Source organism: Schistocerca cancellata, chromosome 9, assembly GCF_023864275.1.
Source record: "Schistocerca cancellata isolate TAMUIC-IGC-003103 chromosome 9, iqSchCanc2.1, whole genome shotgun sequence".
Taxonomy (NCBI): domain Eukaryota; kingdom Metazoa; phylum Arthropoda; class Insecta; order Orthoptera; family Acrididae; genus Schistocerca; species Schistocerca cancellata.
In genome coordinates, this window is record NC_064634.1 from 312823381 (window position 1) to 312846625 (window position 23245).

General features: G+C 42.9%; 1 protein-coding gene across 1 annotated transcript in view; it reads right to left on the bottom strand.

Moving 5' to 3' along the window:
* The window catches only part of LOC126101380 (protein takeout-like), an 80103-nt gene extending 66337 nt beyond the window's left edge, over positions 1–13766 (bottom strand). Inside the window, exon 1 of the mRNA XM_049912046.1 lies at positions 13711–13766. Coding sequence (XP_049768003.1) covers positions 13711–13766 — 56 coding nt within the window. The remainder of the gene's footprint in view (positions 1–13710) is intronic.
* Between the last annotated feature and the right edge of the window lie 9479 nt (positions 13767–23245).

A 23245-nucleotide genomic window follows, 5' to 3' on the forward strand; every position in this document is an offset into this window, starting at 1 on the left:
TCTCTTCATCTATGAACAATTACTGCAACCTACATCTGTTTGTACCTACTTACCGTATTCATGCCTTTGTCTCTCTCCACAATTTTTATCTCCTACACTTCCCTCCATTAGCAAACAGACGATTCACACTTAAATTTATAATCGATATTAACAAATTTCTGCTCACACGCACATATTTAATATCTCCACATTATTTGTGTTCGCTCTTTCTGAAGATGTCTGCGAGGCAAGCAGTTGGGAGTCTCATGGCTCATTTCCCTGTAACAGACATAGATGCAAGACCAGTCTCAAACATCTGCCTACCACCATCTACGCCAGTCCAGCCACAAGAATCACCTATCCCATCAAAGGCAGGGATACCTGTGAAATTAGTCATGTGGTCTAGAGGCTAAGCTGGAACCACTGTGCTGCATCCTACGTGGCCATGACAACAAACAAGCTGTCTATCTGTATAAATAGCCAGCGAAAAACAGTGGCCTACAAACAGCTGGACCACCCAGTTGCTGAGCACGCTGCCCAACGCGACATCCTTCACTTCAATGACTACTTCACAGCATTATCAAAACGGGCAATCAGCACGGTTTGCAAAATCAGATTTCGACACAGATGTTTTCTGTCTCACCTATATAAAGCCAACATCAGTGCACCGCCTTTTTGTTACTGTGTTAGTAAGTCACTATGGATTCTAAATCATATGTTGTTCTCTTGCAGCAAATATGAAGTTACGACGAAAAACTTCATCCTGGAGCTCAGGCGTGTCCAACTTCAACAGAAGATTAATTCACTATCCGATGAGAACTATGTGCAAGTCCCTGCAGCAATCACTGTATTGAAATCTAAAAGTGATTTTATTCATGGAATCTCAGTGCAGTTTTATTTACAATTATGATTCTTTTAATTAGATGTATTAATATAAGTCATTTAAAATACAAGAATGGTGTTGGTAATGTAACGTCGTCAGTAACCAAACAGGATGACCGTAAGGTGTTACGGTCGAAATGACAGTAAAATAAAACTAGAAAAAGTGGCTGACTGATTTTGTGTGCCCCGTTCAAGCACGAGAAACGTCTATCACTCATTACTGGAACTGGACAGCGAAAAGATCTTAGCCCATACAGTAGAGACTATTCCACGACATTGTTGCTGATCTTGGGCGGGATCTAACGACTGAATCTGGAACTGGCGTCTTCGGGAGGGACAGTCTCAACGCCATGCAAGTTTCAATTTTCCCACGCAAGTAGCACCTGGTAGAATAGATGTATTGTATACACAGTCAATATGGGCGCACGATATAGGGTTAATGTTCAACCCATCCAGGACCCAAGCGGTAATGGATGGTCTGTCTAGGCTCATTAGCACGAATTATCGAGAATCCCTTGAATTTTAACCCTAAATGGGGCAAATATCAACTTCTCTCCTTCAGCAAAGAGTCTAGGAGTAATAACAGATGAAAATCTAAATTTGACTGAGCAGGCAACTGCAGTGTGCAAAACAGCACCAGCTTCATGGTCTACAAAAATATAAACAGCTCGACCCTCTTGACCTGAAAACCAAACTTGTGCAAATATTTATTCTTCCAATTATTAACTACAGCGATGCAAGCGCTTTCTAAGGAGAGCTCACAGCATCTGGAACTGGTTATGATTGTTGTGTTCGTTATATCTGTGATGTTAGGCTCGTTGATCATGTGCACCATCATATGCATAGCTGTCCCGACTGTGCGCAGACAAGCGTTGAGTTTTCCATACCCTCTGACTTCTCTACTGTACATTGTCCCCCATATCTCTCCTCGACCTTAGCGGTCTTGTCTGAACAACATGGCAGAAACACCGGCTCCCATCAGAGCAAAGTCCTTTCTGTCCCACTCTATCGTTCAGCCTCATTCTAGAAGTCATTCTCAGTAAAAGAAACCCGAATCTGGAATCATCTCCCACTTTTATTAGAGAACTGAATAACATGTCGAGCATCAAAGGACAGTGGCGTACCTACTAAAGCAACAATAATGATTACCATTGTCTCTGTACATACTCGTTACCCTTGTACAGCCTTCTTTACAACTATGCCTTTCTCATTTCCCAGTATTCTTACTTGATGCAGTCTCCTTAAATTTCAGTTCCTCAAAAGTAGTATAAATAAAAAACAATGTAAGATGTACACCAATAAATTCTTTCATATGTACCACTATCATTATTGTTATTTTTGTCAGTAATATTTCTTCTTCTTTTTCCGTTTGAGTCATCTGAGGACCAGGCGCCACGTTCAATGCTACCTCCGACATTCTTCTTTCTTCTTCCTCCACTATTCTTTCATCTACTTACTATGTATCCTTTTTCTCTCCTCAGACCATTTTGATACTGTCGTCTTCTCCCTCCTGCCTTGGAATCCTACCATTTATAACACTTTTTTCTTCAAAAATCTCTTTCTGTTGCATTTCAGTTATGTTTTATACGTTGCGATATACTTCTTAATTGAAACTTCCTAGCAGATTAAAACTGTGTGCCGGACTGAGACCCAAACTCGGGACCTCTGCCTTTCGCGGGCAAGTGCTCTACCAACTTTTTTTTTTAAGCCATGTCTCCACAATATCCTTTCTGTCAGGAGTGCTAGTTCTGCAAGTTTCGCAGGAGAGCTTCTGTAAAGTTTGGAAGGTAGGAGGCGAGGTACTGGCGGAAGTGAAGCTGTGAGGACGGGGCGTGAGTCATGCTTGGATAGCGCAGTTGTTAGAGCTCTTGCCCGCGAAAGGCAAAGGTCCCGAGTTCGAGTCTCCGTCCGACACACAGTTTTAATCTGCCAGGAAGTTTCATATCAGTGCACACTCCGCTGTAGAGTGAAAATCTCATTCTACTTCTTAATTGCTTCTAAATTCCAATACCTCTGCATTTCTTAGCGGGCATGATTCTTCTTCCTAGGACTTCAAGTTAGTGTAATTTGTATTTCAGTACTAAACATTCACTTGCATAAAGACATCATGGTTTTGATGCTGTGTCGTAGTGCTGTATTTTCAAATTTTTAGAGACTTTGCGTTGCAAATGTTCCTGGTTATACCACATGCTCTCTCCATTTTAAATTTTCTTCTACAGCGAATTTTTCTAAGGTATTTTCTTGAATCATTTAAGTTTCCTAACCCTCTTTATCTGTTGAATATCTGTCACTAGGATTCCTGGAGATTCTTACACCTGCTTGGCTCGCTATTTCTTCTAAGAGACTGATTTGTATTTCTGCTTTTCTTAGGCTTTCAGAAAGAATGGCACCATCATCGGAAAATGCTACACAGTGAATTTCAACACCCATGTTCTTATCATCAGTCTTATTGGTGATGGCTTATGTTCTTTCAGGTTTTGTTTCCATTCTCTTACCATATTCTCTAGGACGCAGTTGAAGAGGAGTGGAGATAGGCCGTCACCTTGCCTTACACATCCTTTTATTTTGAATTTCGTTATTATTATTACTATTACCACTATTAGCAGCAGTAGAAATACTGCCGGTACTGACTTATTAGTTTATATTCGGTAGTGTTTACTCTTACTGTTACTATAGATAGTCAAATAATTTTAATACTGTTTGTCATATGAAAATAATTATTTCTTAGGTAACAAAAAACTGTAAATGTGAAACCTAGGTCCGATGTAAGAGAGCGTCTGATGATTATAATACAATCAGGTAAAATAAATAAATAAATAAAAAATAAAAATGGAGACTGATCAGTCGGCTGTGCAGGACGGTGCAGCCACGTCACATACCTCGAGCAAGTGAAATGGTCCAGCTTCCAGCAAGTCAAGTATCCACGCAGACAGTGCGACGACGTCTGGAGCACCACGGACTGTCAACACCGCGGCCTCCCTCGATGCAGCAGCAGAGAGAGGCGCGCCGACAGTGTCGCAGCCACCAGAAACACTGGACACGCACAGCGGCGCCACGCCATACTTTCACACGAATCCAGGTGTGGGATATAGCATCACCGTGGATGGGTCCGTGGGTGAAGGCTGCAACTAGAACTAACATTGCCACAATACGAGGTGCGACAATAAAGTAATGAGACTGATTTTCTTTGCAAGATGTGGCAACCCTGCAGGCTTGTGTAGGCACATTACCTTTGACCTTGGTCCATAAGCTGCTTCTAATCCAAGCGGCACATCGATGCAACTGATCAGTCGTGTGTTGTGCTGTCATAAGTTAACATGTGTTTGTGTCTCTCGTCTCTGAAATGGAACCTCATAACATTGCGCATTTCTTTTTGTGTTAAACTGGGTGAAAACGCGACGACAACTTACGGTAAGCTTCAGAAGGCTTTTGGAGAGGAGGTTATGTCAAGAGCTCAAGTTTTTCGCTGGCATAAAATGTTTAGTGAAGGCAGAACGAATGTTGAAGATGAAGACCGCAGTGGATGACCATCAGCCTCACGGACGGATGTCAACTTGGCCAGGGTGCGTGAACTCGTACGATCTGATCGAAGATAATCCGTGAAAATGACTGCAGAACTGTACATCAATCGAGAAACGGTTCGTCTAATAATAACTGAAGATCTTGGTATGAGAAAGATTTGTGCAAAAATGGTGCCCAAAAATCTCACACCACAACAGCGAGAAACACGGAAAAATGTGGCAGCCGATCTGTTAGAGCAAACGGAAATCAATCCAGAATTGTTGAGCCGTGTTATCACTGGTGATGAAAGTTGGTTTTTTCAGTATGGATTGGATTGGATTGTTTAGGGGAAGAGACCAAACAGCGAGGTCATCGGTCTCATCGGATTAGGGAAGGATGGAGAAGGAAGTCGGCCGCGCCCTTTCAAAGGAACCATCCCAGCATTTGCCTGGAGCGATTTAGGGAAATCACGGAAAACCTAAATCAGAATGGCCGGACGCGGGATAAAACCGTCGTCCTCCCGAATGCGAGTCCAGTGTGCTACCACTGCGCCACCTCGCTCGGTTTTTCAGTATGATCCAGAGACAAAACGCCAAATTCGCAATGGTGCTCAAAGGGGTCACCCAGACCAAAAATAGCTCGCATGTCGAAGTCAAAAGCGAAATGCATGCTTGCATGCTTCTTAGATTCCAAGGGAATTGTTCATAAACAGTTAATCAATATTACTACAAAGAAATTTTAGAAAGACTTTGTAAAAGAGTTCTTTGTGTCCATGCCATCATTGCTGATAATTGGACTCTGCATCACGATAATGCGCCATCCCATACTGCTCTGTCAGTACAGCAATTTTTAACCTCAAAACAAATTTTAGTACTACCACAGCCACCTTATTCACCAGATATCGCTCCGTGCGACTTTTTCTATTTCCAAGAGTCGAAACGGCGGTCAAGGGACACCATTTTCAAACAACACATGATGTCTAAAAAGCTGTGACGAGGGTCTTGGAGGATATTACAGAAGATGAGTACCAGAAATGTTACCATCAATGGCAGAAGCGCTGGAAAAAGTGTGTGCAATCAGAAGGGAACTACTCTGAAGGAGACAACACTAAACTTCACTAAAAAGGTAAGCAACATTTTTTTCATATCAGTCTCATTACTTTATTGTCGCACCTCGTAAATTCACACGGGTCCAACAGCTGGCTTGAAGATATGGGGTGCCACTGGGTGCAGAACATGATCACCTCTGGTTCGCTTAGCCGTTAATTAAAACAGAAGGCATTACATTTGTGACGTGTTACGGCCAGTGATTGTGGCCTACCTTCGAAGCCTCTGCAACGTTACCTTTCAACAATATTAAACAATGCCGGATGTTGTCTGCACTTTAGTGACTCTTCCCCATACAAAGAGTATTCGACTCCAGACATCGTCCACTGAAAACACCTCTTCATGGGCTTCTGAGAGAGTGTCATGCCACCACCCAGCAGCCACTAAAGTTGGTGAACTCCGGGCCACAGCTGAAGCAGCGAGGCATGACGTCATTGTGATCCAAGCTCATTTAGGCTCGATGGGCAGTGGTTTAGACCTGCTGCTGGTCCCAGGTCCCAAGGGTGGCGGCACTGCGTACTAAATTGATATCTCTGTATTCCCCCACATTACCTACAAATTTAATAATGTACTTATCCTACTTTACTATAAACATTCAACAACTGAACTTTCTGTATTTACTATCCTTCCTGTTGTTGTAATTTTAACAGTCTGCAGTATACAGAGTTATTCAAAAAGTTAGACCCAATTTAAATGATCTGTATTCCTGAAGTACAAACTGTACATGAACAGTATACGTACTACTGAAAGGACGAAGTTTTAAAAAAAATTTTAACACACATTATAAATGTTCGAAGAGTCACTCCTTTGCTGCATGGTAAACATCTAAACGGTAGGCAAACTCGTCAAGCATGTCTTGTGTTACGGAATTCACCACAGCAGTGACACGGTTCCGCAAGTCAGTCGGAGTTCTTGGTGGAAGGTGCCACGTAAGCAGCCTCCTTAACACAGCCCCACAGGAAAAAGTCACAGAGCGTGAGATCAGGAAATCTCAGTGGCCACATGTGTAGAGACAGGCCTCGATTCCCCATACGATCAGTCTGTCACAGAGGAAGGAATCGATTTAAAAATCCTGAGATGATAGTGTGACCGGCGCAGAGCTGTTGGAAAATAGAGTATTGTGAAGCTTGGATAAGTTAAGGAAAAGCCATTGTTCCAAGATGTCCAGCTACATTATTAGACTTACAGTGCTTTTCCCAAAATCGAACAGTCCACAAACTTTTGTTCATAATAAGGTACGGAACACGTTTAGCTTCGCCGAGTCTCCCTCATGGTGCACGTTGTACGTTGATTTTGCAGACTCCACATTCGGACATTGTGTCCGTTCACTCTTCCACTAAGGTGAAATGTAGATTTAGCAGTAAAAATAAAGTGCGCTGCCAACGCATCATTTTCCATCATTTCTAGCATTCTTCTTCTTCTTCTTTCGCTACTGCCTTATCCCGCATTTTTGCGCAGGTTCGGCAGGGTTAAGTACGGATTTGGCATGGTTAATTAAGGGGAGAGCTGCATCAAACCAGTCTCAGGACTGAAAACCACAACAACAACAACAATTAAGGGGTGGCCGGATGTCCTTCCTGCCACCACCCCATACCCCCCGGGATGGAAGTAGTGTACCCCAGCTGTCTACGTCTAGTGTAAATCGTGAAACAGTGTGAATGTAGTACAAATGTCTGCGAGTCGTGTAACTGAGGCGGGGCGTGGGGACCAGCCAGGTATTCACCTAGTAGGATGTGGAAAACCGCCTAAAAACCACATCCAGGCTGGCCGGCACACCGGCCGTCGTCGTTAATCCGCCGGTCGGATTCGATCCGGGGCCAGAGCGCCTACCTGAGTCCAGGAAGCAGCGCGTTAGCGTTCTCGGCTATGCTGGCGGGTTTTTCCATCATTCCTAGCATATCACCACAAAATTCAACACGCTCTCTTTGTCATTCTCAAGAAGAACCTGCACAACTTGAAAGCAGTTCCGTTTAGTTATTCTGACGACCGGATTTTCATCCACAATGTTTATGAGTATGTGGCTGATGTAAAGCTTTGGTAGCAGGCGCAGTGAACTGATTTGACAGTTTTACATGCTATGATTATGCCTAACCACTGCGAAACGCGTTATTTTTAAATAATAGTTAACTTTTCAACCATAACTGTTTTATTTTCAATATATAGCTCTACATGGTTCACTTTCGTGGGCTACGAACAAAAAAAGAAAAAAGTTCAAATGTGTGTGAATTCCTAAGGGACCAAACTGCTGAGGCCATCAGTCCCTAGACTGACGCACTACTTAAACTAACTTATGCTAAGAACAACACACACACGCATGCCCGAGGGAGGACTCGAACCTCTAGCCGGAGGGGCCACGCAGTCCGTGACATGGCGCCTCAAACGGCGCGGCCACTCCGCACGGCGACTACGAATAAAACTGTCTTGTATTCGTTTGACGTCGTCCTGTGACGTAAGCAGTTGGCCGGGCTTTTTCCTTTGCAGGGACTTTTAGTTCGTTAAAATTGCTTAAAACAACGGCTTATGATCTTTTAGTTGGTGGTTCAATGCCGAGCCGGAGACGATTATGAAAGGTCTTCATTTAATACTGCTAATTTGTTACAATAATCAGGCAAATGTCCGAAAACCACAACTAGTTATTTTTCGTTTTACTTACGAATCATAATGAAAGCGTGAACTTGAGGGTTGGAGCGCCACCTGAAGACGCAAACCTTTTTACTAATTATCTATCTCCGAGTCTGAATGTGCAGTACAAGCAGGTGGAAGACTCGTCAGGCCTTTGGGTGGGATGTGAAGGACAGGAGGAATTCCAGAGTCACACCGAGCCACACTGACCTAGTTACATGTTATCGCCAGGCCACTGAAGTGTGGCGTCTTTCAGTAAACGTTCGGCGGACGTCTTACGTCGTCGATAGCCATCCGATCTGTTCTGCCAGCTGAAAAAGGGTCCGCCATGTCGATAAAATGTTAAATTGTAACAAAAATATCCACCTAACAAATATTTTACCTATTATATTACAGTATTCTGCGTAGTGGGCCTTAGGAAAGCTCAGAAATTCATTTCATCTACTTAACTTCTGACAGCTGTTGTTGGTGCTGTGGTGATCTGTCCGAAAGCTTTCAGTGCTTAACTGTCATGCGCATGCCTTTTCATCGTTGCGTAACGACCTACAAGGCTACAGCGGTTTGCACCTGCTTACTCAAGTCCATCCTGTCTCTGCAATTTCTACTCCCATTTCCCTCAACTACCAAATTAAATATACCTTTATGCATTAAGACGTGTCACATCAATGTAGCGCGTCTCTTAGTTGTGTCATAAAGATCTTTCCTTCCCGAATCGATAATGTATCTCTTCGATGTTTATACTATCTACTAATTTCGACTTCAGCGTTCTTCTGCAACACCGAATTCCATTTGCTTGTGTTTTCTTATCTGTCCCGTTACGCGTTCATCTTTGAGTCCCACATAAGGCTACATCTCAGACAAGTACTTTCAAATAAGTGTGTCTAACGTTACAATTTATATTTGATGTTAAAACATATTTTTCAGGGTAGCTTTTCTTATTACTTCCAGACTGTATTTTTTATCCACTCTTCTTCTGTCATCGTCACTTATTTTGCTGCCCGGATAGCAAAACTGAACTACTATGCTTGTTTCCTGACCTCACTTCCTCGGCATCACCGGGCCGGTCGTTGTGGTCGAACGGTTCTAGGCGCTTCAGTACGGAACCGCGCTGCTGCTACGGTCGCAGGTTCGAATCCTGCCTCGGGCATGGCTGTGTGTGATGTCCTTAGGTTAGTTATGTTTAAGTAGTTCTAAGTCTAGAGGACTGATGACCTGAGATGTTAAGTCCCATAGTGCTCAGAGCCATTTGAACTATTTTCGTCATCAACGATTTAATTCTGCTTCTCTCCGTTACCCTTGTACTATTTTCACTTGTATAAACCTTAACCCCTATCGTGAATACACTTTATTACTCAATCACGATAGTATTGCACTTGGCGTCCCTTGGCCGTTATCGGAAACATGCGTTGAGGTTACAGTAAGCGAATAGAGCGGTGACTACAGAAAACGCATCGCGCTGTGAATGTTTTCAGGACAATCGTACATATACTATTACGTCATTCAGCGTAGCCTCGTGAAATATCACGATAAAAACTACGATAGGACGTCAGAAATGTCCTCACTCCCAGATGCAATAATATTGTGGTCGGCTACTACAATGTCTATGAGAAACCTTAAAGATTTTATTTCTTTTACCTGAACTTTAAATTCCCTTCATAAATTTATCCTTCGTTTGCTTTACTGCTTGTGCAGTGTAGACTGAATAACGTGGTAAAATTGATCTTCCACGGTGTCTGTTTCTACCTGACTTTCCATTCTAGCTTAAGCCATTTCATTCATGAATTTTGGCTCTGTTTAGAGTTATTTTGTGACTATTGAAGTCATTTAACACCTTTTAAGGCTTGGGATGCAGTAATAATTATTTCGTCAATCCAGTAGGGAATGAATTAAAAACAACCAGTGAGTCATGGCATATAAGACGTTAAGTGACGAATGGATTTCATGTCGGCAGAAGCCCTTTCACTGTCAGACGGTAACAACTTTCACAGAAGTAAGAGTCGCGACTGTTAGGTTACAGTGCTACAACAATCTGTTGTTGTGTACAATAGGCCTGCAGCCCTTTCCTGCTACGTCTATAAGTTAGGAGGAACAGCTCCATATACATTTCTCGACTTTTTGATACTCCCGTATCTCAATAAAGAAACCTGAGGAGCAGTTTTATGTTTATAACCCTATATTTACCACTAAACATGAAATATTTTTTTTATTTCTTGTGACTCCTGTCAGAACACTGCAAGATAAATGAATGATGTTTACATTCCTGAGCCACAATTACATTTTTTTTTTTTTTAGTCATTAGTGTTATGACTGGTTTGGTGCGCACTTGTACCCTGGATCCTTAGTTATTCGTCGGATATATTTCAATCTCTGCCTTACCCTACAGTTTTCACCGCGTATAGTTCCCCTACTACCCTGGAAGTTACTTCCTGACGTCCTAACACATGTCCTACCATCCAGTTCTTTCTTCGTGGTATGATCTCCACGTGTTCCTTCCTTCGCTGACTTCACAGAAAATCTCCTCATTCCTGATCTTACCAGCCTACTAGTCTTTAACATCCTTCTATAGCACAAAATCTCAAACGCTTATTCCCTTTTTTTCCGGATTTTCCTCGCTCCATGAGTCAATATTGTACAATACTGTGCTTCAAACGTACATTCTCAGACATTCCTTCTTAATTTTAAGACTGGTATCTGGTATTAGGAGAATTCTATTGGCCAGAGAAGTTGCTCCTTCTCCACAGTCCCTTCTAAAATTTCTTGCTGAACTTCTCATTTGCGTTCTCAGACTCCACAGCGCAAACTAGTTACAATACCCACGTCAAAGGTGTTGCGTATCGCCGTTTCACACATCAACGTATCTCAATACTTAGACTTTCAATAGGTAACCAGTGAACTAGCTGTTACATTCTATTAATTATTATTTAAATTTTTTTGTGTGGAGAAGTACAGAGTACGTCCAGCTCTTGGAAGCAGCCTAGCTCGGAATGTGTGTTAATAATCTAATACTCACACGTAATGGTAGTTGAGTTGCGACAGACGCAGAAGTCCCATGGTTCAGCCTGTGAGGACTGTTACACCATCAATCAGTGTGACTGCAAGCATATTCAGTGATTAGGCAAGTATGAACAGAAATATTAATCTGCATGTGTAAACTGAAAGTCTAAACTAACACATTCTAATTCATTTAGCAAAACTACTGGTGAATTAGCCATCGGTTCCGGCAACAGTGTTATCAGATATTTATTTTCTGTTCAACTCGATACTGTAACAAGGAATTCCACGCTAGTAAAAACAGTATAATCTCGAAGCAACTCGAAATTACGAGTTATATTACATTACAACCACATACTTGCGTGTAGCTCTCTTAGCGGGTAGGCATTACTTTGGTATTTTTAAAATTTATTAGACTTTTTGGATGGTTAGTCTGCTTTCTAGATGTATACTACATACTTTGCGGGTATTATTGCATTAAATTTTAAGTAACTGCACATTTTGTAATTCCAAAAGATGTTTACAAACATTCTAGTTTACGTTGATTTAGTATACTACAGTTAGATGTAGTATGTCAATGTTTCTACGTTGCACTACCTATGTATTAGTATTAAGGAGTAATCCATTATCTACGTTAATACATTTGAAATGTTCTGTGGACCGTCAGTCAAAATTATTTATGTGTTAATCAGAACCTCAGCCTCTTCAGAAACCCCTACATCAGCATAATCATGCACCCATCAACACTGCGAAAATACGCATAAGCCACACTTTGCTGCACAAGAAAGATGAGTGCACCTAAATATTTCAGTATGATCCAACATGTTCCATGTATGTGTGTATACGAGTTGGTTACAGGCTGGCGGTTTTATATTGTTAAAAACTGTTCAAAATAGGCATTAAATTTGCATTGAAAATTGTTGTAATGGGTTCTCGCTTTTGATAATCTTTCAAAATGTCATAGATTAGTTACTTTGGAAGACTGTAAAAACTTCTTTTCGCTTTTAATTGCAGTTATGTTGTCTAGGAAATATGTCCAGTTTTAAATTCGAGACATATTTACATCCGAATGTTATGCAGTTGCCTGCACAGAGCTTCGCTTTTTACCTTAGCAACGCCTCACTGTGCTGTAGCCACGTACGTCAGCAGCAAGTGACAGGTGCCGTCCTTGCAGAGTGTAAAACTACAGCTCTGGTGTATTATTTGGCTGGAGAAAACCTTCCAACGCCTGCGGGGATAAACTCTAACACTGCGAAAACAAATATTGGTTCTATGCACGCTATAACTTTACGTGAAGGATTTCGCTTGAAAGCCGGTTCAAGGCTCCGTAAGTAAACGCTCCCGCCATCACGAAATACATGTTCCCTCTTGACGCAGAATCTTGCCGACTGTTTTCTGTTCCACACGTGTGGAACCATACTTTCTAAAACGGAAACAGGTGGATTTAACATAAATTTAAAATGAATGTGCCAAAGCCGGTAAGGCTCTGCTACTAACATGGCGGTCATTTTGGAAAACGTCACCTTGGACGCAAATAGAAATTTTAGCGAAAAAAAGGGTCATGTGACATACAGAATCGAGAAAAACAATGGTGTTTTCCGTTCCCCCATAGCGTTATTCATTTTCGGGTTAGGACACTCAAGGTGCGGTTATGAAACTCCTCCCTACTTTCCACGAAATCGTCCTTGTTGCAGAGAAATCGATAGCTGGGCGATCGTAAAAGGCTACGCATGAAACGACATCGACGGCTATGTTGGGATCGTTCACTAAGTGTCCTAACAGCAATACTGCTCGCACCTCGGAGCAAACTGAGATCGTCCATCCACCTGTAATCGCATGATACCCAGTTATGCCGGAGATCCATTGGAGGGCCAGCATATTCCGTCAATTTCATTAGATTTTTGCCTTTGGAGACGTGTGAAGCGAATAGTGTATGTATGGTGAATATCGGAAACTCTGCTCAACTTAGGGAGCAGATGCCGATGATTTTGCTCTCATTCCGTTCTCGTCATATTTTTCAATAGTTGCCATTTTTCCATATTCGAATCTAGCTGCGTCCGCTTGTGTATATTCGGTACGCCACTTGCACATTCGTCCAAAATACGGCCTAGTCAGAGTGTTCCGTCGGCGAATCCATCGCCTCGGACGTGCACGGCGAAACCGGTTCGTCATCTTCATCCGACGATATGCAAATAGTCTCCGCCTCGGCTTCCACGTCCGACGTGTCCGACGCCATCTCCTCCTTCATATTTAAACAATGAATAATATGGCAATCGGCATGCACTACATGTAATCGTGAAATCAATGCTTCATCACCAACATTAAATTCATTCGACACAAATATGACAAGTCCTCTATGTTTAATAGTCATTCCGGGCTTGTTTTTCACATTGACAGTGACAGGGCGCCCCTCAACAATTCGTTTCAAAATAGACGCAAAAGGACGCCAACGAAGCCAGTCAAATTCTTCAAACACTATAACATGGTGTAAACGTGCATCATAACCGCCAAATCCGAATTCGGAACAAAACGGCATATAAACATGTTGCCTGCGTGACAGCACTTTTTCAACTAAAGTGGATTTGCCAATATTCGTGTCTCCATATAAATACAATTGCTTCTTACGTACCATTTTGGACCGAAAGGCCTCATTATACCACCGGACCACACGGCCCGCCCAACCATTGTACGTGAGGTGGCACTCGGTTAGACAACGGGCACCCTTGACGCTGTATCACAGACAGGAGCGCCTGCGATGGTGTACTCAACGACGAACCTGGGTGCACGAATGGCAAAACGTCGTTTTTTTGGATGAATCCAGGTTCTGTTTACAGCATCGTGATGGTCGCATCCGTGTTTGGCGACATCGCGGTGAACGCACATTGGAAGCGTGTATCCGTCATCGCAATACTGACGTATCACCCGGCGTGATGGTATGGAGTGCAATTGGTTACACGTCTAGGTCACCTCTTGTTCGCATTGACGGCACTCTGAACAGTGGACGTTACATTTGACACATGTTACGAAACGTGGCTCTACTCTTCATTCGATCCCTGCGAAACCCTACATTTCAGCAGGATAATGCACGACCGCATATTGCAGGTCCTGTACGGGCCTTTCTGAATACAGAAAATATTCGACTGCTGCCCTGGCCAGCACATTCTCCAAATCTCTCACCAATTGAAAACTTCTGGTCAATGGTGACCGAGCAACTGGCTCGTCACAACACGCCAGTCACTACTCTTGATGAACTGTGGTATCGTGTTGAAGCTGCATGGGCAGCTGTACCTGTACACGCCATCCAAGCTCTGACTCAATGCCCAGGCGTATCAAGGCCGTTATTACGGTAAGAGGTGGTTGTTCTAGGTACTGATTTCTCAGGATCTAGGCGCCCAAATTGCGTGAAAATGTAATGACATGTCAGTTCTAGTATAATATATTTGTCCAATGAATACCCGTTTATCATCTACATTTCTTGTTGGTGTAGCAATTTTAATGGCCAGTAGTGTAATTTCTAGCAAGTAAGTAAACATTATTTCTTAAGTTACTTATTTATTGCATTATGAAGACCTTCCCCTACTGTTTAGCTAAAGGAGGGCATAAACACATTTGTAACATTGGAAATTCTCTATAGGGTACTCGGACATTCCCGTTACAGACTTCTAGGACTTGTAGAGCGGAATGAATACTTAGTAGAGCGGAATGAATACTTAATATCTCACAAAGAGGAATATTAGCGAAATACAGGCAGATATTAAATGTCGTGTGACTAGGATCTCCCGTCGCGTAGACCGTTCTCCGGGTGCAAGTCTTTCGATTTTATGCCACTTTGGCGACTTGCGAGTCGATGGCGATGAAATGATGATGATTAGGACAACACAACACCCAGAATGAGATTTCCCCTCTGCAGCGGAGTTAGCGCTGATATGAAACTTCCTGGCAGAATAAAACTGTGTGCCCGACCGAGACTCGTACTCGGGACCTTTGCCTTTCGCGAGCAAGTGCTCTACCAACTGAGCTACCGAAGCACGACTCACGTCCGGTACACACAGCTTCTTTTGTAAAGTTTGGAAGGTAGGAGACGAGGTACTGGCAGAATTGAAGCTATGAGGACGGGTCGCGAGTCGTGCACGGGTAGCTCAGATGGTAGAGCACTTTCCCGTGAAAGGCAAAGGTCCCGAGTTCGAGTCTCGGTCCGTCACACAGTTTTAATCTGCTAGGAAGTTTCATATCAGCACTCACTCCGCTGCAGAGTGGAAATCTCATTCTGGAAACATCCCCCAGGCTGTGGCTAAGGCTGGTATTACACTATCAAATTTCTTTGTCAAAGATTTGATCAAAGATGTGATCCAATATTCCGTCCAATATATTTGACAAAGATCTTTGACGTAGCGCTAGAGGGGGTATTACACTGTCATCAAATTTTTCGTCAAAGTTCAAGATGGCTGACAACAACTTGTTATTAACCGCAGCAGTTTTACGTACTCCAATTGCATTGTGTGCACATGCGGAAAAGAAGTGGGGGAAAAAATGGAACCATACATACTAGGTTGACAGTCTTAAAAGTCCTGGGATTACAACTTGATAATAAATTCAGTTGGGAGGAGCACACCACAGAACTGCAGAAAGGCCTTAACAAATATGTATTTGCAATTCGAGTATTAGCAGACATAGGCAACATAAAAATGAAAAAGCACTTTCATTCCATAATGTCATATGGGATAATATTTTGGGGTAAATCTTGAAGTCAAACAAGTTTTCAAGGTCCAAAAGCGTGTAATACGTATTATTTGTGGAGTAAATTCACGGACCTCCTGCAGAAACCTCTTCAAAGAACTGGGTATACCAACTACTGCCTCTCAGTACATTTACTTCTTAATGAAATTTGTCGTAAATAATACATCTCTTTTTCCAACAAACAACTCAGTTAATACATACAATACTAGGAACAAAAATGATCTGCACAAGGACTTAAAAGCACTTACTTTAGTTCAAAAAGGGGTCCACTACTCAGGAACACTCATCTTCAATAATTTGCCAGGAAACATACAAAATTTAGTTGGAAATAAAGATCAGTTTAAAAGGATCCTGAAAGACTTAGTACTGGCTAACTCCTTTTACTCCATTGGCGAAATTTTTAATAGAAACAAATTTTGTATTTATTCATACTATTAGTATTGTTATTTCAGCTTTAAAAAAATCGACATGTTCCACATCCACGAGGCTCTCCTCAGCACGGATATATGGAACGAAAAAGTAATCTAATCTGGGTGAAGCCGTGGGTTTTACGACGACACGATAAAAGCATTCAACAAAACTTGTAAACGTGAGCTTACAGTGGGAGACGTCAAGTCATACACCAATTACTTAAGAATGGATGAGTATACATTTCTGTATGTGCTCTTATCACAAAGCACAATATTCACTTAAGAACTGCTACATCTTCAGAAGACAGTCTCACTGTAACACTCCGATTCCTTGCTACAGGAGAGGGTTATGTTAGATTAGGTTAGGTCGGGTCAGGTCAGGTCAGGTCTCCAATCTCCTTAATCTATTTTTGTATTCAGGGTGCCTCACGTTGTAAAGCTCCCCACCAGCTTCATACATCTCTATTAATTTTGTAGTTGTCGGCACACATAAATTGTATTTACCGCCAATGTTTATAAAAACACTACAGACGACACAACGCTGCAGCGATGCTAGCGCTCCATGTGGTAACATGTCACATTGCAGTTTCTTTGATCAAATATACAGCGAGGCCCTAGATTTGATCAAATATTGGACGACATTTGACAAAGTCCCTATTACACTATCAAATATCTTTGATAAAGATATTGGACAAAGATATTGGACAAAGAAATTTGATAGTGTAATACCGGCCTAAGCCATGTCTCCGCAGTATCCTTTCTTCCAAGAGTGCTAGTTGTGCAAGTTTCGCAGGAGAGCTTCTGTGAAGCTTGGAAGGTAGGAGACGAGGTACTGACAGAATTGAAGCTGTGAGGACGGGTCGTGAGTCGTGCTTGGGTAGCTCAGATGGTAGAGCACTTGCCCGCGAAAGGCAGAGTTTCCGAGTTCGAGTCTCGGTCCGGCAACAATCTGCCAGGAATTTTCAACACAACATCCAGTCCCTGAGCGGAGAAAATCTCCGACCCAGCCGCGAATCGAACCCGGACCCTGAGGATTGACATTCTGTCACACCGACCACTCAGCTACCAGGGGCGGATATATAGGCAGATGAAATGAAATTGCTGAAAAAGAATGTAAGCTTTCACTCGCCATGTGCGGACTAGAAAAGAACAAATTAGAGAAGAACTGTAAGTTGAAAGCATAGACAATACTACTGACAAATATGGAAGCAGGTGGAAAGAACAAGGGAGTAGAATGCCAGAAGAAAGACTGGCGAAACACTATTGAGACATAGTCGAAGAAGCAGAAGAAATCCTAGAAGGCCCGCAATCACATGGACTCAACAATAACATCTGAAGACGGAACAGACAGTTAGCCTCAGCCTAGGAAGGGAATATGATGATGATGATGATGATGACAACTTCAAAATAATTACATACAGTACATCACAAGTAATCAGAAAGATTATGAAATGAAAATAATGAACCTCTTTTTTTACAGAGATGTTACAACTAGCGATAAGGCTGTTATCTCGTATAGTACAATGCACGAGCACAGGTATCTGATACGTCTATGACAGTATTACGATCGATGTTCTTTTGATTATAGCGTATTGATTCCTCGGAGTTCTTTCCAAGGCTGCTTCTAAATGGTCCAAATGGCAGTAAGCACTATGGGGCTTAAATATCTGAGGTCATGAATCCCCTAGACTTACAACTACTTAAACCTAACTAACCTTAGGACGTCACACACATCCATGCCCGAGGCAGGATTCGAACCTACGACAGTAGCAGCAGCGCGGTTCCGGACTGAAGCGCCTAGAACCGCTCGGCCACATGGCCGGCAAGGCTGCTTCAGATGCATTACTACTACTACTACTACTACTACTACTACTACTGTCGATGAAAGCGATACGCCTGCTACCACCTTGTCCGAGCAACGGTCCATAAAACATGCGGTGATGGCAAGCTGCCTATGCGGGCATTGGCTCCCACGCTTCGTTAGAGAACGCACTCGCATCGCAGGGGGACAAATTTTCGGTAGTGTGCTGTACACATCGTTGAGCCGTTAGTGTTCCCCGTATCTCAAAGAATACGACAGTCACCTTTACTACTACACGGAGGGTATCAAAATTACAATAACGCTTTTAGCGATACAATGTACGAACTGCAACACACGCATATAAGACTGAACCTGTAGATTTAGAGAAAGGTTCTGACAATGTTGAAAGGTTTCGATAATGCTGACTGAAACACAACTTTGAAATTTTGACCGTAGCAGGATTAAAATACAGGAAGCGAAAGATTATCTCGAACTTGTAAACAAATCGGGCTGCAGTTATGAGAGTGGAAAGACAAGAGAGAGAAGCAGTGGTTGAAAAAGGAGTGAGACGACTGTAACCTATACCCGATATTCTTCAACCTGTACATCAAGCAAGCACTAAATGAAACCAAAGAGAAATTTTGAGCAGGAATTCAAGTTCAGAGAGATGAAATAAAAGTTTTGCGGTGTGCCGACGACATTGTTAACTCCATCTAAGATATCCAAGGACGTGGAATAGCTGTTGAAAGCAACGGAGGGAGTCTTAAAAAGAGGTTGTAAGACGTACATAAGGAAAGTAAAAAAAAAGTGATGAAAGGCAATAGAATTAAAAACAATAATGCTGAGAGAATTAGCTAAGAAAATGAGACACTGAAAGGATTAGACGCAATTTGATGTTTGGGTAGAAAAATGACACAAACACAAATAATATAAAATGCAGAATCGCGATAGTATGAAAAGCTTTCGTGAAGTAAGAAAATTGTTAACATGAAGTATAAATTAAATTGTTACAAAGTACTTTCAAAAGTGTTTGTCCGAAGTGCTGTTTTGTACGGAAATGAAACGTGGACGATAAACAGTTCAGACAAAACCGAATAGCAGCTTTTGAAACGTCGTAGTACAAGATGAATCTCAAGATTTGATGAATATATCTGTATTTACATTACTACCGATTGTATTTCCTATTCCAATTGCATACTGATCGAGGGAAAAGTTACAGTTTGTATGCCTTGTATGCACGCTAATATCTCGTACCTCTGTCTCATTATACCATAGGATAAATACGCTGCTGACGGGATACTGGTCACACAGTCAAGTTCGAGGACGGCATCACTAAATTTACCCAACAGAACTTTGTGAGACCGAAATCGTCTTTATGCAAGTACAGTAGAGCGTCGATTATCCGAACGTCGGTCAACCGAACGACCGCTTAACCGAACTGTGTACTCGCTCGCATCTGTTACTCCCCACCCTACCGTCCATCATCCCCCTCACTCCCAAACCAAGTTTCCCACAGTAGTCGCCGCACTGGGCCACCGCTGGCGGAACATTGCTTCTAATGGGGCCTCCACAAGGCGCTGCAGACCGGCCAAGCAGCCAGTCGCTATGTTTCAACAATCGACACACTTCTGTCGGCTTGGCACTGGCTGTAGAAGTAGCGGCAGTATCAAAGCTGTCCACAGCAACAGCTGCGCCGGCTTAGAGTTGAGACGTGCCGCTCCGCGCAGTTTGAAGGATTGCGCGCCCCCAAGAAAGGCTTCTCACAGTGCGAACAGTCACCTTCTGTTCTCTGTTACGACCACTTGTGTGCTGCTGCGTGAAGAAGTGAACTTGACGATACAAAATGCTTAAATGTAAACGTGTTGTCCTTTCTATGAGGGACAAGTACGGGATTATTAAAAGGTTAGAAGAAAGTGAATCTGCAACCACTTTATCCAATGAGTACAAGGTGGGGAAATCGACAATTACGGATATTTAAAAAAGAAAAGACGAGCATAGCAAATTTTATAGCTATGCTTGATTCTACTGATGGATCAACAAGCCTTGCGATAGTTTGAAGCCCAAGATGAAAGTGACCAGTTTCAGATATCTTTAATGAAAAAAGTACGTGACTTAGCTGCTCGTAAGCGTGTAGGCTTGCTTAGACAGACCAAAATAAAGGATTTTTTTAATGTTAATTTTGTATACTGTGTGTATTGTTCATGCAAAACGCGTATGTAATATGTATATACAGGGTGTTACAAAGAAGTACGGCCAAACTTTCAGGAAACATTCCTCACACACAAAGAAATAAAATATGTTATTTGGACATGTGTCCGGAAACGCTTACTTTCCATGTTAGAGCTCATTTTATTACTTCTCTTCAAATCACATTAATCATGGAATGGAAACACACAGCAACAGAATGTACCAGCGTAACTTAAAACACTTTGTTACAGGAAATGTTCAAAATGTCCTCCGTTAGCGAGGATACATGCATCCACCCTCCGTCGCATGGAATCCGTGATGCGCTGATGCAGCCCTGGAGAATGGTGTATTGTATCACAGCCGTCCACAATACGAGCACGAAGAGTCTCTACATTTGGTACCGGGGTTGCGTAGACAAGAGCTTTCAAATGTCCCCATAAATGAAAGTCCAAGAGGGTTGAGGTCACGAGAGCGTGGAGGCCATGGAATTGGTCCGCCTCTACCAATCCATTAGTCACCGAATCTTTTGTTGTGAAGTGTACGAACACTTCGACTGAAATGTGCAGGAGCTCCATCGTGCATGAACCCCATGTTGTGTCGTACTTGTAAAGGCACATGTTCTAGCAGCACAGGTAGAGTTTCCCGTATGAAATCATGATAACGTGCTCCATTGAGCGTAGGTGGAAGAACATGGGGCCCAATCAAGACAATGCCTGCCCAAACGTTCACAGAAAATCTGTGTTGATGACGTGATTGCACAATTGCGTGCGGATTCTCGTCAGCTCACAAATGTTGATTGTGAAAATTTACAATTTGATCACGTTGGAATGAAGCCTCATCCGTAAAGAGAACATCTGCACTGAAATGAGGATTGACACATTGTTGGATGAACCATTCGCCGAGGCCAATCAGCTGCTGATAGTGTCTGCACACGCTGTACATGGTACGGAAACAACTGGTTCTCCCGTAGCACTCTCCATACAGTGACGTGGTCAACGTTACCTTGTACAGCAGCAACTTCTCTGACGCTGACATTAGAGTCGCGAGTCATAGGCTGGAATGTTCCGTGCTCCCTAAGACGCCGATCAATTGCTTCGAACGTCTTCCTGCCGGGAGTCCTTCGTTCTGGAAATCTTTCTCGATACAAACGTACCGCGCCACGGCTATTGACCCGTGCTAATCCATACATCAAATGAGCATCTGCCAACTGCGCATTTGTAAACATTGCACTGACTGCAAACCACTTTCGTGATGAACACTAACTTGTTGATGCTACGTTCTGATGTGCTTGATGCTAGTACTGTAGAGCAATGAGTTGCATGTCAACACAAGCACCGAAGTCAACATTACCTTCCTTCAATTGGGCCAACTGGCGGTGAATCGAGGAAGTACAGTACATAATGACGAAACTAAAATGAGATCTAACATGGAAATTAAGCGTTTCCGGACACATGTCCACATAACATATTTTCTTTATTTGTGTGTGAGGAATGTTTCCTGAAAGTTTGGCTGTACCTTTTTGTAACATCCTGTATTTTTGTTTAATAAACTGTGCCACATACTATACATGGTGAGTCACCTAACGATACCGCTGGGTATATTTCGTAAACCACATCAAATACTGACGAACCGGTTCCACAGACCGAACGTGAGGAGAGGGGCTAGTGTAATTGTTTAATACAAACCATAGAAAAATGCACGGAAGTATGTTTTTAACATAAACCTACGTTTTTTTTTAATGGAACCACGTTAGTTTTGTTAGCACATGTGAACATATAAACAAATACGTAATCAGTGCCGTTTGTTGCATTGTAAAATGTTAATTACATCCGGAGATATTGTAACCTAAAGTTGACGATTGAAACCTCCGACGTTCAGTTGCGTGGTGTAACAAACACGGGCCACAGTCGGCGAGCAGCATCTGCAGGGACATGTTTACAATGACGACCGTGTTTATGGGTGTGGCTGTAGTGCACTGTTGTGGTTTGGTCTAGCCGTCGCAGTGTCCGCATGTAGCGCTTGCTGCTATTTTTATTCTGCATTCGTCTCCGCACGCAGACCAACTGTAGTACACCGTGTTACCAGACGTCTGTGATAGTGTAGTGTTGTAGGAACTGTGATCATGGTGTATTCGAACTCTGAAAAGGCGGAGATGATACTCATCTATGGCGAGTGTCGACGAAATGCAGCTGAAGCCTGCAGGGTGTATGCAGAACTGTACCCGGACAGAGAGCATCCAATGTGCCGCACATTGCAAAACATCTACCGCCAACTGTATGCAACAACTATGGTCGTAGCACGCAAACGGGTCCGTAACAGGCCCGTCACAGGAGAAGCGGGTGCAGTTGGTGTGTTAGCTGCTGTTTCCATGAACCCACACATGATTACACGGGACATTGCGAGAGCCGGTGGACTGAGTCAAAGTAGTGTCATGCGCATACTGCATCGTCACCGCTTTCACCCGCTTCATGTGTCGCTACATCAGCAATTACATGGCGATGACTTTAATCATCGAGCGCAATTCTGTCAATGGGCATTAACAGAGAATGCGTTGCAGTTCTACCTGTTTACCGATGAAGCGGGTTTCACAAACCACGGGGCAGTGAATCTACGGAACATGCATTACTGGTCCTTGGACAATCCTCGCTGGCTCAGACAGGTAGAGCGACAGCGACAGTGGACTGTAAATGTATGGTGCGGAATCATTGGCGACCACCTCATTGGTCCTCACTTCATTGCAGGGGCCCAAACAGCTGCAACATACATCGTGTTTCTACAGAATGATCTGCTAACGTTGCTCGAAAATGTCCCACTGGAAACGCGTCGCGTTGGTATCCCAGAGGATATGTGGTACCCCAGAGGATATGAAACAACGTATTGTGGCAGCCTGCGGCGACATTACACCAGATGTACTGCGGCGTGTACGACATTCATTACGCCAGATATTGCAATTGTGTGCAGCAAATGATGGCCACCACACTGAACATCTATTGGCCTGAAATGTCAGGACACACTCTATTCCACTCCGT